Here is a 16873-nt window from a genome sequence, read left to right as displayed (position 1 = left end):
AAACTTCAATAATAAAAATAGATTTAAAAAAACTTCTCAGTCTAAAATTGTGTAACTCGACAAAATGTTCTTCAAAATTAAAGATGAAATGTTTTCCAACAGGGTTTTTTAAAGAGCTGAAGGAACTAACCCCAACAGAACTACACTTCAAGACTCACTAAAATGAGTTCTTCAAGCTGAAGGAAAATTTTTCCATATGGAGACACATTACTCCAGGAATGTGTGAAGATCAAGAGGAAACATACATATGAGTAAATATAAATGACTATTGCTGTATTTTAAAAAATCAATATTGTTTTATGAAGAATCTAAAATTTTTCTAAATAGGTTTTCAAAACTGTTGAGCTGAGTCCCCCAAAACTAGAGAGGATAGAAGGCACAGAAAGTGATCCTTCAGTCTGTCCTCTAAGACTAGGGCTTATGGGCCCCCCAGCAGGTGGTGCTCACGGTCTGTATCCAACAGTCAAGCTGACAAGAAGTCCTAGCAAGAAACTACCAGCCTCTTCCAACACTAGAGATGACGGAATCTCAAATAGTAGCCCCTGACTCCCCTCCTAAGCCCAAAAGGTGAGATCCTAACTAGTAACATCCCAAAATTAGAGATAATGGGAATTCCAAGAGGCACCCCAGTCACCTCCAACTCGAGAGAGGACAGCAGGACCAGAAGGGACTCCTTCAACTTTCCTGCAACAGTAGAGAATGAGGAGCCCCATCCCAGTGACCCACACAGTCTATACCAACAAGACAGAGAGGGGAGTCCCAGAAAGTGACCAGTGACATGTGAAGCCCTATCCAGTGACCCCCAAACTAGAGACAGTGGGATCTCCACACCAGAAACCACAGGAGTCCGGTTGGATTAAGACCTTCAGCAAATGACCTCCCATGTCCCTCCAATATTAATGAAGCTAGAAAGTCCAAAAAGCAACCCTCAATGCCCCACACCCTAGAGAAGAAAGGACGCCCAGCAAAGCCCACACTGTTCGCTCAGCACAGACTCCAGCCTCCATCCCTTGTCTTCCCAAAACTAGAGCTGGGTGTCCCTAGGAATGACACCCAGTCTCCTCCCAAGACAGGCAATAACTAGAATCTCATCGGGCAGCCCACCAACATAAGTGACAGGTTCTCCAACATAAGTGACCAAGGGAATACTCTCTCCCTTGTCCTACAGTAAGAATTGGTAGAAACATCAGCAAGTGACACCCTCAGTGTAACAAGCAGCCCCAAATTAAAAATGAATAAATTTCTTGATTTAAAAAAGACTGCATGGCAAAGACAAACAAGAGAGGAAAATGTTGGAAACTTACCATGATGGCTAATTTGTTAGTATTAAAGAATTCCTACCAAATAATAAGAAAAATACAAAGGATCCATTAGAGAGATGGGCACATGATTCACAGAAAATACAAATGGCTCTCATAAAAAAGAAAAATGCAAACCGAAAGACCAAAATTCCTTTTTTCATTCATCAGGGTGAGAACTTTTTTTTAAGTTCAATAACATCATGTGATGGCCAGGATGTGGGGAATGGCCCTCCCGAAACCACTGACGGAGGCGATTCATTAGTTCGCTCATCTCCATGCGGCTCGCTCCCCTGGGGCTGCCTGGGTACCCTCCGGGCCTGGGGGGTGGCTGGCTCGCTCACTGTCGCCAGGCCGCACAGAGGAGAGTCTGTGCGGGGCTGCATGGAGAAGGGGGCTGCCAGGAGGAGTGCTCTCCCCAGGACCTGGGTCTGCCGGCATCTGGGGCCGGGACTCCCAGCCTCCAGAACTGTGAGAAATTACCTCTGTTGCTTCGATCACCCAGTCTGTGGCATTTTTTACAATAGTTTATTTTGTGAGAGAGAGAGAGAGTGAGTGAGTGAGCAGGAGGGGCAGAGACAGAGGGAGAGGAATAGAGACTCCCAAGCAGGCTCCACATGGCCAACGAAAAGCCGGATGTGGGGCTCGAACTCATGAACCGTGAGATCATGACCTGGGCCAAAATCAAGAGTCAGATGCTTCACTGACTGAGCTGCGCAGGCGCCCCTGTGGCATTTTGTTATTGTGGCCTGAACAGACTAATACACTCTCTATCCACTTGTCCTCTATTTTCCTTTTAGCACAGATCATTTCTAACACACTATAGAGTTTATTTCCTCATAGCTGGAAATGTAAATAAGAGATTACAAGTAGAACAACACAATAAACAAGTAGAATGAAGGCACTAATAAAGAGCACAAAGCAACAGACTTTATTTTTTTCTTTTATAGTTTATTGTCAAGTTGGTTTCCATGTAATGCCCGGTGCTCATCCCCACAAGTGCCCTCCTCCATGCCCACCACTGCCCTTTCCCCTCCCCCATCAGCCCTCAGTTTGTTTTTAGTATTTAAGAGTCCCTCATGGTTTGCCTCCCTCCCTCTTCCCAACTATTTTCCCCCTTCCCCTCCCCCCATGGTCCTCTGTTAGGTTTCTCCTGTTCCACGTATGAGCGAAGACGTATGGTATCTGTCCTTCTCCGCTTGACTTGTTTCACTGAGCATGACACCCTCGAGGTCCATCCACTTTGCTACAAATGGCCAGATTTCATCCTTTCTCATTACCATGTAGTACTCCATTGTATAGATAAACCACATCTTCTTGATCCACTCATCAGGTGATGGACATTTAGGCTCTTTCCATGATTTGACTATTGTTGAAAATGCCGCTATGAACATTGGGGTACATGTGCCCCTATGCCTCAGCACTTCTGTATCCCTTGGGTAAATCCTCAGCAGTGCTATTGCTGGGTCATGGGGGGGTTCTACTGATAGTTTTTTGAGGAACCTCCACACTGTTTTCCAGAGCAGCTGCACCAATTTACATTCCTACCAACAGTGTAGAAGGGTGCCCGTCTCTCCACATCCTTGCCAGCATCTATAGTCTTTTGATTTGTTCATTTTAGCCCCTCTGACTGGTGTGAGGTGGTATCTCAGTGTATTTTTGATTTGTATTTCCCTGATGATGAGTGACACTGAGCATCGTTTCATATGCCTGTTGGCCATCTGGATGTCCTCTTTGAAGAAGTGTCTGTTCAGGTCTTTTGCCCATTTCTTCACTGGATTATTTGTTTTTCGGGTGTAGAGTTTGGTGAGTTCCTTGTAGATTTTGGATACTAGCCCTTTATCCAATATGCCATTTGCAACTATCATTTCCCATTCTGTCAGTTGCCTATTAGTTTTCTTGATTGTTTCCTTTGCAGTGCAGAAACTTTTTATCTTGATGAGGTCCCAATAGTTCATTTTTGTTCTTGATTCCTTGCATTTGGAGATGTGTTGAGGAGGAAGTTGGCTGCGGTTCAGGTCAGGGAGGCTGTTTCCTGCTTTCTCCTCTAGGGTTTTGATGGTTTCTTGTCTCACATTCAGGTCCTCCATCCATTTTGAGTTTATTTTTGTGAATGGTATAAGAAAGTGGTCTAGTTTCATTCTTCTACATGTTGCTGTTCAGTTCTCCCAGCACTATCTGTTAAGAGATTGTGTTTTCCCATTGGATACTCTTTCCTGCTTTGTCAAAGATTAATTGGCCATACATTTGTGGGTCCATTTCTGGGTTCTCTATTCTATTCCATTGGTCTTCGTGTCTGTTTTTGTGCCATTACCATACTGTCTTGATGATGACAGCTTTGTAGTAGAGACTAAAGTCTGGGATTGTGATGCCTCCCATTTTGGTTTTCTTCTTCAATATTATTTTGGCTATTTGGGGTCTTTTGTGGTTCCATATGAATTTTAAGATAGTTTGTTCTAGCTTTGAGAAGAATGTTGGACAAAGCAACAAACTTTAAAACAAAGATACAATACAGAGGATTAACAATGATGAAAGTTGACCCTGAAAAACAAATAATGAAATTGACAAACCTCTGGGGCGCCCACGTGGCTGAGGCCATTGAGCATCTCTTCAGCTCGGGTCATGATCTCATGGTTCATGAATTTGAGCCCTACGTCGGCTCCAAACCGATAGTGCGGAGCCTGCTTGGGATTCTCGGTCTCCCTCTCTTTTTGCTCCTCCTCCCCCACCCCTGTGCCCATGCATGAACCCTTTCTCTTTGTCCCTCCTTCTCAAAAATAAATACATAAATAAACATTAAAAGAAAGAAATTGGCAAACTTCTAACATGGCTGATTATGGAAGAAAAAAATGCCCCCCCAAAAAAAAGAAGGAAGAGAGGGAGGGAGAAATGGAAAGTGGGGCAGAACTGCAAAGATTAAGAAGTTGATGAGAGATTATTTTGAAACCCAGCCCCCAAATTTGGAAAACTTACACAAAAAGGACAAATTCCTAGAAAAATATAATTTGCCAAAAGAGACGAGATTCACAGAGTGGCCCTGGAACCTTGGTGTTGGAGCCTTGCGAGATTATCCAGGGCCTTGTTTCTGAATCTTTGAGGTGCGCGTGCTGGGGCGGCCCTGCGCAGGGGCGTCCAGGGGTCGCACGTGTAGCGTCCTGCACCTGTGGGGCACTCTCCGGGGGGCTGGGGACCGTAGAAGGAACAAGATTGGCACACGCCATCCCTGTGTTCCCTGCAACGTGTTCACAACAGCCAAGATATTGGAACAATCCACGTGTCCACTGATGGGTGAATGGATAACGAAACTGTGGTGTAGATATAAATGGAATTTTTTCAGCCACAAAAAGAGTAAACTCTTTCCGTTTGCAACCATATAGATGGACCTTGAAGGCATTATGTTAAGTAAGTCAGACAGAAAAAGATAGATAATGGGGCACCTGGGTGGCTCAGTCAGTTGAGTGCCTGACTTTGCTCAGGTCACGATCTCACAGTTTGTGAGTTCGAGCCCCACATTTGGCTCACTGCTCAGTGCAGAGACCACTTCAGATCCCCTCTCTCTCTGCCCCTCCCCTGCTTGCTCGCTCTCTCGCTCTCCCTCTCTCTCTCACTCGCTCTCTCTCTCTCTCTCTCTCTCTCTCTCTCTCTCTCTCTCTCAAAAACAAACCATTAAAAAATATATAAACAAGGGCGCCTGGGTGGCTCAGTCGGCCAAGCCTCCGACTTTGGCTCAGGTCACGATCTCACATTCGTGGGTTTGAGCCCCGTGTCGGGCTCTGTGCTAACAGCTCAGAGCCTGGAGCCTGCTTCCGATTCTGTGTCTCCCTCTCTCTCTGCCCCTCCCCTGCTCATGATCTGTCTCTCTCTGTCTCAAAAATAAATAAAACATTTTTAAAAATTAATTTTTAAAAAGACAAATATATGATTTTACTTATATGTGGAATCTAAAACAAAAACAAAACTCAGTTCATAGATACAGAAAACGTATTGATGGTTGCCAGAGGCAGGGGTAAGGGGGAGGTACAAGCTTCTAGTTAGAAGTCCTGGGGGTGTACAGCTTGGTGACTACAGCTAATATACTGCATCACGTATTTGAAAGTTGCTGAGTCAGTACATCTTAAACATTCTCATGACAAGAAAAGAAATGTAACTGTGTATAGTGGTAGATGGTAACTACACTCCTCTTGGAGATCATTTCTGCAATATATCTAATTAATGTTGTATACCTGAAGCTAATATAATGTTAGAAGTACCTCAATCTTGAAAAGAAAAGAAAAACTAGGAGATACATAGATCTAAATACAGATGATTAGATGGTATTGACCGTATTGACGATATTCACGATACCTTTCAGCCTGCCGTCATCAGGCAGATGAGTGAGACCGTCTTGGATCGTTCAGCCCGGCCAAGCCAGCGGCTGACCCACGGCGTTAGACGCACAAACCTGGATTCCAACACGTGCTGGCCTGGCTCCTGGCTCGTGGAAAGGTGAGAAATAATAGCGGGTTGTTGTTTTAAGACACTTTGTATCAGCAGCAAACAGAGATCAAGTTCCCTGGGGGAGTTTTATGGGGATGACTTGGGATCAGTACCTGTGCGGGAGGCGGTGGGTCTGAGTGATGGGCAACATCTTACCGCCACGCCGCCGCCCCTGGAAGCCCACCCAGCCCTACGGGGAGCACTCTGACCGTGCTCCTCCTTCACAGCGGTCCCACCTTGGGCTGCTTCACGCGGGCTGCTGTACCGAGGTGCCACAGTCCGGGGGGCTTCACAGAAACACGTTCTCCCACAGCTCTGGGGGCTGGAAGTGCAGGATCACGAGGTCGGCCAGGCTGGCTCCTCCCGAGGGGGTGAGGGAGGGTCTGTCCCTTGCTCCTGTCCTGCGTTCTGAGGTTCGCGGGCAATCTGCGGTGTTCCCTGGCCTGTAGATGTGTCGCCCCAGTTTCCGCCTTTATCCGCACGTGGCATCTCCCTGTGCGTCTCTGTCCAGGGAGACCTTTTATAAGGACACCAGTCATATCCAGTCAGGGCCCCACCCTACTCCGGCATGATGCAGCCTTAACTAGTTACATCTACAGGGACCCTATTGCTACATAGAGTCACATGCTGAGGTATTGGCGGTTAGGGTTTGAACATATCTTTTTTAAATGTGTGGGGATCACAATCAAACCTGTAACATGCATCTAGGCACAGGGGCCTTGGTACCCACATAAAACAGTCATTAGATGTGGCTACCCTTGGGAAGGGAGCATGACTGTGGGCAAAGCAGGAGGTCCCCTAAGCCTAGGAAGTGCTGGCCGAGGGACTCGGCTGTGAGCCCCCAGCCCCGTCAGCTACAGTGGATCCATTACAGCCCACACTACGTCCACCACCATGGATCTACCACTGTGCGTCCTGTAGTTCTGGGTACAGCAAGGGCTTCTAGAGGTGCTTGGGGTGTAAGACTCCGGGTGAGTCACCTTGAGGGCACAATCTGAAGCTGCACAGTCAGCTGTGGGGTTGAAACCATGCCCCGGAGATGGGTCAGGAGCGTGGAGGTTAGAGACCAACAGCTAGAGGACGTGGGCCTCATCACCCGTGGTCCAGGCTATCTGTGAGCCACATGAGCCTTGTTAGGAGCACTTCGGAGACACCAAAGCTCTCACTGCGCCGGTGGCAACCGTCTCCTCTGTGATCGCGCAGTGCACCCTGGAGGGAGGAATCAGGGCTTCTTGGCCCCTAACCCTGGGCATTTCAGCCCAGAGCCCAGCCAGGGCCCCTTCTCTGGTTGCGAGACTGTGGCCTATAAAGCCTGCCCAAAGACTATGCTTTTCTTCAGTTTGCCAGGTTCTGACCAAAGGCCGGGAGTCTTGGGTGGATGGACAGATGGATAAACAGATGGACAGATGGCTGACTGGACAAACAAGTGGATGGAGAAGCGGATGCATAGACAGGTGGGTGTACAAGCAGGTGGGTGGTTGAATGAATGGAGAAGGAAGGAAAGTCAGAAAGATGACGTAATGGACAGATGGATGGACAGATGGACGGATGGACAGATGGATGGATGGACAGATGGACGGACAGATGGATGGATGCGCAGGCCAATGAACAAATGGACAGATGAACGGGCGAATGGATGAGTAAGTGGATGGAGGAGTGGAGAGATGGATGGATAGATGGAGTGAGACTGTGACCAGAGGACCCACAGCCAACACACAGGACCCTGAGAAATGGATGTTAGCTGTTTTCAGTTACAAAGTTTTTAGGAAGTTCATTACAAGGAACAACTAACATGTGAAGTCATGTGACTCCCTCAGAGTCACACTGGGAGCTGAAGGCAGGGAGTCTGACTCCTGACCCCCTACGCTCTGTGTTTAGCTCAGGCCAGGCTGTTCAAAATCCTCTTTCAGTCTGTGGTCTCCCACCGAGCCCCCATCCTGGGGGCAGGTGCATCCTGTCAGGATGACATTGAAAATATTCAGTGTAGGTTTCCAGCATGGTGGAATGGAGCAAGATCCTGGGCTCCCCTGGTATCCCTGGTGTGAACCCCTTAGTGCTTGCATCATGGGAAGGTCTGAGGCTCTTTAGGATAGTGGTTACCAACTGTTACGGAAATCGTTCAATATTTAAACCACCAGTTCAATTCCACAGGTATCTACCAGCAGGTTAGCCCCGATTATAATACGTAACCTCCTGCCTCGTTGTTCTGAAGAACCCCCAGGGTTGTTCCCTCTGAAGTTGCCCACAGCGTCCAGATGTCCCTTAACACAGCCCACCCCATAGCCACAACCTCACACAGGTCACAGATCCTTGCTTGAACACCACACAAAAACAAGGAATATTCTCAGATAATTTATTCAGAATTTTCATATAAACAGGTAATTATCCCATGTTTTACATGCAGAGCAATTTCAATATTCAAAACAAAAAAAAAAAGGCATATTCTGTACATGGTGCTACTTGGCTCTTGTAGGAAAACATTGAAAACAACATAATCGAGCTGTTGGTGGGTTTTGTGTTTCTGGGTTGTTTTCCACATAAGCCGAGGCACGTCTGATCCTGTGCAGCTGACAGCGGGTGGAAGGGTCTGCTGCAGGGCCGAGACCCCCAGGCACAAAGAGTAGAAAGACTAAACACGCCATTCCTGAATGTGCGCATAGACGCACACTCATCTCATCTCGGAAGCTGTTCCTTCCTTCTCAAAGGGGACAAAGAGCCTCAGATTCATGATCTGGTTTTTAACAAGGACATTTAGGGTCCACACCCAAATAAGAATTTGGCTGGAGGCCGGTTCTGGACCCTGACTGGTATGAGGTGATTGTGAGCTCAAAAAGTCAGCGTTTCCCTCTGCCTCTGGGGGGACCCCCCCCCCAGGAAACATTCACCTTCAGCTGTAGCCCCTGAAAGTCCATCACAGTCTTCCAGGTGTTTGCATGCACAAATCAGCCTTTGTTCTTTCCATTTCAGTCTCGCCTCTGGTGTAAATCAATAGTCTAAAGAACATTCTGGAAGGTTTTCTGAAGGGACACTATCCTATGTGCACCATTTATTTACAATCAGCATTTCCCTGTTCCCCACATCCAACAAAACCATAATTTCTGAAGAGTCTGAGGTGTCAAGGACTCACCAAGTGGCATCCAAAAGACATTTAACCCCAAATTTCTACCCATCACGAAGTAGAAAAATGATTGTCACTGGAACTACAGCACGTCCGTGACCTATTCAGATGGCTCGCGGGGGCCCTGCTCTGATGGCCTTCCTGTCCACGGCCCACGGTTACGACAGCTACGAGTCAACACCTCCCAACCCAACACGCACATTTTATGGCCGATTGTCTGCTCTGGTGGGAGACCGCAGAAGGGTCGTCCATCAACTGGCAGCCGTCTCCAACGATCACAGGATTGCGTGCCGACCCTCGCATCAGTTCCTGCGTTTTCTCGGATTTGCTCACTCTCCAAGAGAACCAGCAGCATTCCTCCCTGTGAGCTTGAAATTACAGGAAAGCACCAAGGATAACTTCCAGCGTACAAACATTTCCAGACGTGTTCTTGACATCACTGGTCGTGGGAGAAAGTAACGTGCTGGCTATTCTCCTCCCAGAAAAAGAAACTGTCGTGTGGATCATGCCACATTATTGAAAAGGATTTTGAGAAGAATGAGGCCTCTTTAGAAACAATGAACAGTGTCAACCTCAGCTGCCTTTGTTGCCTTTGTTTTTTTAGAGCCCATCACTACAACCCTGCCAGGTCCACCATGACTGCCTGCGACCAGAGGTGTTAGGTACAACGTTGTGCGAAGAAGGCTTAGGACCCAATGGCTGCTTCTCGACACACCGCAGCGGCAGAGACAACTCAGGGGCGCGGGCAATACGCCGGCTGTGCAGGTAAGCCCAGCTCGCGATCACACCTCTTCAACAGCAGCACAGACGAGGTACGCCTGCGGGGGCAGTGGTGTCGGAAAGCAGGACAAGGGCAGTGAGGCTTAGCAAGTGTGGCAACAGCCCTGATGGCCCTCCGCAGACTTACACAGGGGTTCTCAAAGCCCCACGAGTTCAAACAGTATCGTCCTGAGGGCAACCAAACACAGGGCTCCAAGGTCTTGTTGCTAAGAAACACTCAGCATGCTGGTAGATTTTGGATTGGAATTTCTCCATGTTCCCCCTTTCCACTTGGAGAACAGAGATGCTGTGTCGGGTATCTGTGTGGGGGGTGCCCACAGTGCAATTTGTCCCACTCCCAAAAAGCATCGGAGTTTCAAAGGAGCAGGAATGGGCCACGGAGAGTCCAGGGCACCCGGGCACTCACTGCAGTGGGTGCATCAGGGGCTTGGGGTGCCAGCTTTGCCCCAAAACCTGTCTTTGCCCCAGTAGGAGATGGAGCATTCTCTCCTCACCAGAAGCTGGCTCAGGCCTGGGCACCCCACACATCAGATACATCAGGACGACCTCAAATTTCAGCTCGTGTTTGGAAGCATGGTGTCCGTGGATGGAGGATGGAGAAAAGTGTGGGAGGGGAAGACTGAATTCAGAGAAGAGCATTATCAGCCAGAACAAGGATCTAGGCTCACCCAAAACCGCACTTTATCCCAACTCCCTCCCTCAAAATTCTTACTGGTCCCTGGCATATGGAATCAGCTGATACAGATTTTCCCTGATTCAGATTGGATCCAGGCAGAATTCTGAAGTCTCAAAGATGTCCATTGAACCACATCTTAAGGATACACTGAGGTAGACTGTGCTGGAAAAAGAAAATACCATGACCCCACATCACCTGTTTATTTTCCTTTGATAAAAATTTACATGCACTCCATTTTTTACGAAAGTGATTTTTACAGTGATTTTATATATTAAAATAAATAATTTTCCCCTAATATAAGAAAACCTTTCTCAATTAGAAAAATGTGAAAATTGTTGCTAGTGTCGTATACGGCCACTACAAATTTACTAAGAACAAAATACCTAGATCTATGTATTTTTAATTTATGTAGATTACGTCTCCTCATATGTACAAAATAAATTTGGCGAAAATAATTTCTGTACTCTTGTTCCTTGTACCCAATCACTGAGGCTCCCCGGAAATATTTCGTGTGCTGTATTTTCTCCAATCGTATAAATAAGATAGTCCTAGGCAATCAGGGCTTGTGTCTACCTGTGTTCTTAATCAAGAATTGAGAAGGTTCAGAGGTCACCATGGTCTCTCTCCTGTTCTTAAGGCCACAACTTTTAAAAGAGAGAAAGAAGCAACCAAAAACTCATGAGAAAATGCTCTCAGGGATAACGTGTGGGTGATGACTCTGATGAGCCAACGTAAGGAGTTCACCGTGTTCTTTATTTGAGCAGCTGTGATTCTTCCCCCAGAGGGAAGAAACTGGATTCACGCCCATTCGGAAGTTCTTGGGGGCGCGGAGATCCTTGGCGGTTTCTCCTCCAGACTCGACTCTTGGGGATGCAACATCCTAAGCCCCTGAGAGTTCTGCTCCGGCCCCACACCGGGCCCAGCTGCGGCCACTGGGCGCAGAGCGGCCTCTGGCAGGTCAGCTCTGAGGACAGCTGGACGCCCTGAGGGTGGGGGGACCGCCAGGCGCATCTCGCTTCGTGCTGCTTAGTGTTCTCAAAGTCCGTCTGGGCTGTCGCACTCTGGGATTTGGTTTTGTTGTTTGCACAATAATCGTAGGATGTACACACCCAGTTGAGGAAGCGTGCGAGGTACACACAGGAACCAAAAGATCCAAGAGCCACCAGTGTGTCTGAAGGCAGGACTCAGCCCCAGGCGCCTCCCAGCTCACCCAGGCAGAAACTGAGCCATCCGCCAGACCCCGTCACCCACACCCATGGCCTCACGATGTCCGAAAGGGTTAGCAGCTAATGTGGCTTTATTCCCAGAAAAACGGATGCCTTTAAGACCAAACCAGTCAGCCGCTGGTGCCTCGCCCTCGCGCCCCGCCCCCCCGCACCCCCCCAAGCCCTCCCCCCGCCCCGGGAAACAGTTAATAACTTACAAGGCTGATGCTGGAGATTTTTAAAAAATTAAATATGTTACAAATATATTCTCAAAACTCTTAATCATCTTAGTTCTTTTTTTTTTCTTTTATGTCCTAGCTTTGTTTGGTCTTGAAAAGATCCACTATCACTCCAAACTACTCCCTTGGCTCCCGGAAAACATTTTTCACCAAAGGTAAGGGAGAAAAGACTCCTGAGACTAGGCTTGGGGCAGAAGACTCTGTGGTGGGCACAGTCTCCCAGGAAAGGAGGAGGAAGGAGACGGGAGGGATCAGGAGCTTGAGAAGGGCAGACCCTCACGAGCCAGCCCCCCAGAGCGCCAGCTTGGCGTGCGAGCACACGGGTGCACACACACACACACACACCAGCCACGTCTAGCCTGGACACACACACAGGGACACACGTGAGCCACACGCTGCGACTGCAGATTCTTATCGAAAGTATAAAAGCAGTAGCTATTGGTCAATTTGAGGAACTGATTTTGTGAAAAAGAAAAAAAATCCTTCAGCCTGGATGAGAAGGCTCCTCCCGAAGCTCACTCCGTAAAAGTCTGAAATTCTACTGGAACAGGGTGGCTTTTTTTCTTTCTTTCTTTGAAATTTTTGTTCCACAAACAAGTTTTATGCTTTAGTAGCTCAGACACCAGAGGAAAAAAAGAAAAAAAAAGATCTGTAAAAACAAGTGCTTGCTTTCAATCTACTTGAAAAAACAGTACCATCCTGGCTTAAAACCGCAGTGGCCTGTTAGGGACAGCAGCTGAGGAAACCATTCTCCAGGGTCACAGTTCACGTCTCTGACAGCTAGTCAACTTGGCAAGCAAACAAATGTGTTCTAAGTCACAGATGAACAGCAATGGATATAATGATCTCTGAGCTCCGTCTGACGCTGGGGCAGATTCGTAGGAGAATCCTGAGTTTTCTGGAGGCCTTCGAACCAGAGGAGAATGAACCAGAGGGGTGTGGGGCACCCCTCCCCCCAGACAGGCGCTGTTAGGAAGGATTCGACCTCGGCAGAGTCAGGATGCGTCCGTTCTTCTTGCCCCCGTTCATGTGGGTGTAGGGGATGTGCTCCTCATAGTTCCGCTTGAGCCCCAGCGAGGCCCCCGCGTCCCGGCCCCCCGCCTCTTCCCTCTGAGAGTGTGAGGCCCGATCCAGGGGCACGCTCTCCATGTCCTCAAACTCCATCTCCAGCTCCTCGCTCTCGGGCGCCTTGTTCTCCTCGCTGTGGAAGAAGGAAACTTCCGGAAAGCTGGGGTGCAGGTCGTCCTTGAGCAGATCAACGATCTCCAGGAAGGTGGGCCGCATCTTGGGGTTGAACTGCCAGCACATGTGCATCAGGTCGGTGCTGCGGGACAGAGGGACATGTCAGGCGGGAGTCCGGGGAGCCCGGCCGGCCGCCTGCACAGATGACAAGTACCAGCGTCAGATGGTGGCCACCAGCGCAGGCAATGGGCAAGACAGAAACAGGATTTCTACCGAGGCTAACACGGGTTTGGAAGGACAAAGGGGCCGCCGCCTTCCCAAGGCAGACCAAGAAGGGCCCCTTTTGATGCAGCCACACGTCGAACAAGGCTTCTAATTTTGTACATTCCTGGGGATCCCCCTCCCTCTGGTGCATTTGGTAAAGTTTAATTTTTATGAGGGGCTGCTTGAAAGATTTCGCTGTGCCAATAAGCAATCTTTCTAGGGCCAAAGATCTCTCAGGATTGAGATGCCTGAGGCCCGATGGGGCAGCTGTGTGGACAGAACCCTGACGCTAGTGGTGAGCAGTCAGCCTGCAGGCCCTCACGTGCTCCAGGGCGGTGTGCAGGGGCTTCCAACCTGACTCCGCCAAGAGCACAGGGCAGGTCACCTGAGGGCCTGGGATTTCCACTTTACCTCCTCCTCGCCCTGCTGTAATTTCTATGGCAGGGATGGCATATTTCCACCTGTAGACTCAGTGTGGCCCCCTGAAGTGTTTTTGTAAATAAAGTTTTATTGGCACACAGCTACACCTATTCATTTTTGTACTGTTAATGGCTGCCTTCAGGCTACATGGCAGAGGAGTAGCTGTAACAGAGGGGCGCACAAAGCTGAAAATATTTATATTATGGCCCTTTGTAGAAGGTCTGTGGACCTCTACCCTAGGGCCTACTCGACTTCCCTGGTCCTGGGACTCCTGCCAGCTGCTCACTGGCACCACTTGGGAAAGGACCTCATGAAGCAACGTTTAGAAACACTTTGCTCAGAGTTTCTAAACAACGCTCCTTCGTACTGTTTCCCATGAGATCCCTTCCAACTGGGTTTTCTAAATTAATGCCACATTCTTTTGGGGATAAAGCATCAAAAGGGCCTTTTCCCCCATGGATTTTCAGGAGGCTAAACCTCTTCCGAAGAAACACTAATAAAGGACTTTAATAAATGTTCATTGTAGAAAGAAAACACACCGAAATATAGAGAAAATACAACTTGCACGCAACTCCCTCATCTTTTCTATCTGAAGACGTTTGGAAATGTAATACATACTTTTTACACTTAATATTTTAATATAGGCTTATTCACCAAGTTACAAAGTATTTTTATAAAATATTTTGAAATATATTTGAAAAATATTTTTCAAATTTCAATAGCTATGCCATTTTAATTTATAAATTTATTTGGCAATTCTCATATTGTTGGGTATTTAGATGATTTCAATTTTCTTTGACACTTTAATTTTTTAATGTTTTATTATTTATTTTTGAGAGAGAGAGAGAGTGTGAGCAGGGGAGGGGCAGAGAGAGAGGGAGACACAGAATCGGAAGCAGCTCCAGGCTCCGAGCTGTCAGCACAGAGCCCGACGCGGGGCTCGAACCCACGAGCCGTGAGATCATGACCGGAGCCGAAGTCGGATGCTCAACTGACTGAGCCATTCAGGCGCCCCCTCTTTGAGACTTTAAAAAACATTGCTTTGCGTAGCTATTAACAGGGGGAGAAGAATGACTCTCTCGCCAAACTACTGCCAGCACTGAGTATTAAAACTCTCTTTTCTCTAGGGCACCGGGTAGATCAGTGAAGCATCCGACTTCAGTTCAGGTCATGATCTCGCAGTTTGTGAGTTTGAGCCCCACACTGGGCTCTCTGCTGGTAGCAGCTATCAGCATAGAGCCTGCCTCAGATCTTCTGTCCCCTTCTCTTTCTGCCCTCCCCTCACTGGCTCTCTCTCAAAATAAACTTAAAAAAAAAAACAAACCTTTTCTTTCCTTCCTTCCTCCTTTCTTTTTTTGCTAATTTAGGAAGAGAGTACCTTCCTTCATTTTACTTTGTTTATTGGACGATCAGGGAGGCTGGACACGTTTGCAAGTATTTAAATGGCCTGCATGTGTGTGTGGTCCATTTGGTCCTGTAACAAAAATGTACTATTTCTTTTCAGTAACAAATTTAAAAGAAAAATCTGGAAGTGGGGAGATACAGAACACATATCCCTGGCCCCAAAATAGCAAATATTTATGCTTAGGATTTATTTTTTCCTTATTCTATTGAAGTATAACTGACATGCAATATTGTATTAATTTCCTGACGTGATGGAAGTATATAAATAGTTAAATATACATCTGCCACCTTCAGCTACCCCGTTTCCTTCTCCCATGGAAACCACTGAGGTGGGGTTTCTTGTACAGCCTTCCACACACAGGATATGCAAGAAGCCATACATGTCGAGGTATGACATGCAAACACAAGCATATATGTCGATACAACATGCAAAACAGTGTCCGTGCACAGATCCGATGTGCAAACACAACCACACGTGTAGACACATGACAGCAAACCAAAGGGCAAAGCCCTTCTAACGAAGTGCCCAGAGGCTGGACGGTCTTCCTGCACTTACACTCTCTCCGGACAATTGTCGGGTTGATCCAGAAATCCTCCGTCCATGACAAACTTCAGCACCTGTTCATTAGACAGGCCTTGGTAAGGCTGTTCCGCCAAGCTGGTGATTTCCCAAAGGACCACGCCAAAGGACCTGCCAGGGACAGTTGAACGTAGTGACAAAGAAGCCATTAGAACACACACACACACACCCATACACACCCCTTCTTGGTTTACTAGAACGTGGCTGGCCAATTCACCCAACAATTCGTGCTGCATTCAGAAATGCCTAGATTAGTCTCAGTCAGAACATAGGTAGCCGGGCAAGGGTCCTCGGACATGACACCCCCTTCATTTTCTTAAGAGCCTACGAGGAAGGCGGGTTTTAACAGGCCCCCACTTGCTGGTCACCCCAGTGGAACCCGGGATTCAGCCCAGCCTTCTGCCTGCCGATTCATGCACAACTCACCACATGTCAGAAGAAGTGGTGAAGACCCCGTCCTTCAGGGACTCTGGTGCCATCCACCGCACGGGGAGCAGACCCTTGCCTCCCTTCCGGTAGTAATCCGTTTCATAGATGTCTCTGGTCATGCCGAAGTCTGACAACAGACGGTCAAACATGGGCTTAACCTTCAGCCTGCAGCACAGGCGTCCCCGTCCGCACTGGCCCGCCCCTTGCAGAGCCGTCAGATGGGCTCACGTGCCCCAGGGGTGGGCCCACCTGGGTGGCAGCCAGACCCAGTGAGAATGGGTGCTGAGGGTACTTACGGGGATGTGGCGGGAAAGGATGGGCCACCACGTAAGGGGAAGGGAATGGAAGCACCGAGTGGTAAAGAAGCGATGTTCCAGCCTGCAGCCTGGGAATCCCGTTTTCACCAACACTTCCTTCCCATCCATGACCTTGCAGGCTCCCCAGACCAAAGCTTTGAGTCTCTGCAGCCAACTTTCTATTTTCCACTAGATCAGGCTCCACCACTACCCACCGCCCAGCTCAATGCCCAGGGCAGGGTCCACGTTAGACCCACCCCCTTTCCTCACTCCCACATCTGAGTCCTGCCCGCTCTCCTCCCACAGTCCGCTCCAGCCCAGCCGGTCTTCTCACCACCCTGGCCCCACCCAGGCCCATGGCCACCTCTCCCCCGCGGGGCCTTCCCTCCATCTGCACCCTGGCAGCTCACTGCCCAAGAAAAGCTGCATAAATAGGATCCTGTTATTCCTTGCTTCCCATGGCTAATGGAGGATAAGGCCTTTGGGGATTATAAACAGAATGGCAT

General features: G+C 48.4%; 1 protein-coding gene across 1 annotated transcript in view; it reads right to left on the bottom strand.

The window, feature by feature from the left end:
* Positions 1 to 11827: 11827 nt before the first annotated feature.
* Positions 11828 to 16873, bottom strand: part of INSR (insulin receptor) — a 107386-nt gene continuing 102340 nt past the window's right edge. The window contains exons 19-21 of the mRNA XM_029916523.1: positions 16069 to 16198; positions 15619 to 15753; positions 11828 to 13116 (exon numbers count right to left, since the gene is read on the bottom strand). Coding sequence (XP_029772383.1) covers positions 12762 to 13116; positions 15619 to 15753; positions 16069 to 16198 — 620 coding nt within the window. The 3' untranslated portion in view covers positions 11828 to 12761. The remainder of the gene's footprint in view (positions 13117 to 15618; positions 15754 to 16068; positions 16199 to 16873) is intronic.

This window comes from Suricata suricatta, chromosome 12 (assembly GCF_006229205.1).
Source record: "Suricata suricatta isolate VVHF042 chromosome 12, meerkat_22Aug2017_6uvM2_HiC, whole genome shotgun sequence".
Taxonomy (NCBI): Eukaryota; Metazoa; Chordata; class Mammalia; order Carnivora; family Herpestidae; genus Suricata; species Suricata suricatta.
This window is presented reverse-complemented; position numbering and strand designations above follow the sequence as displayed.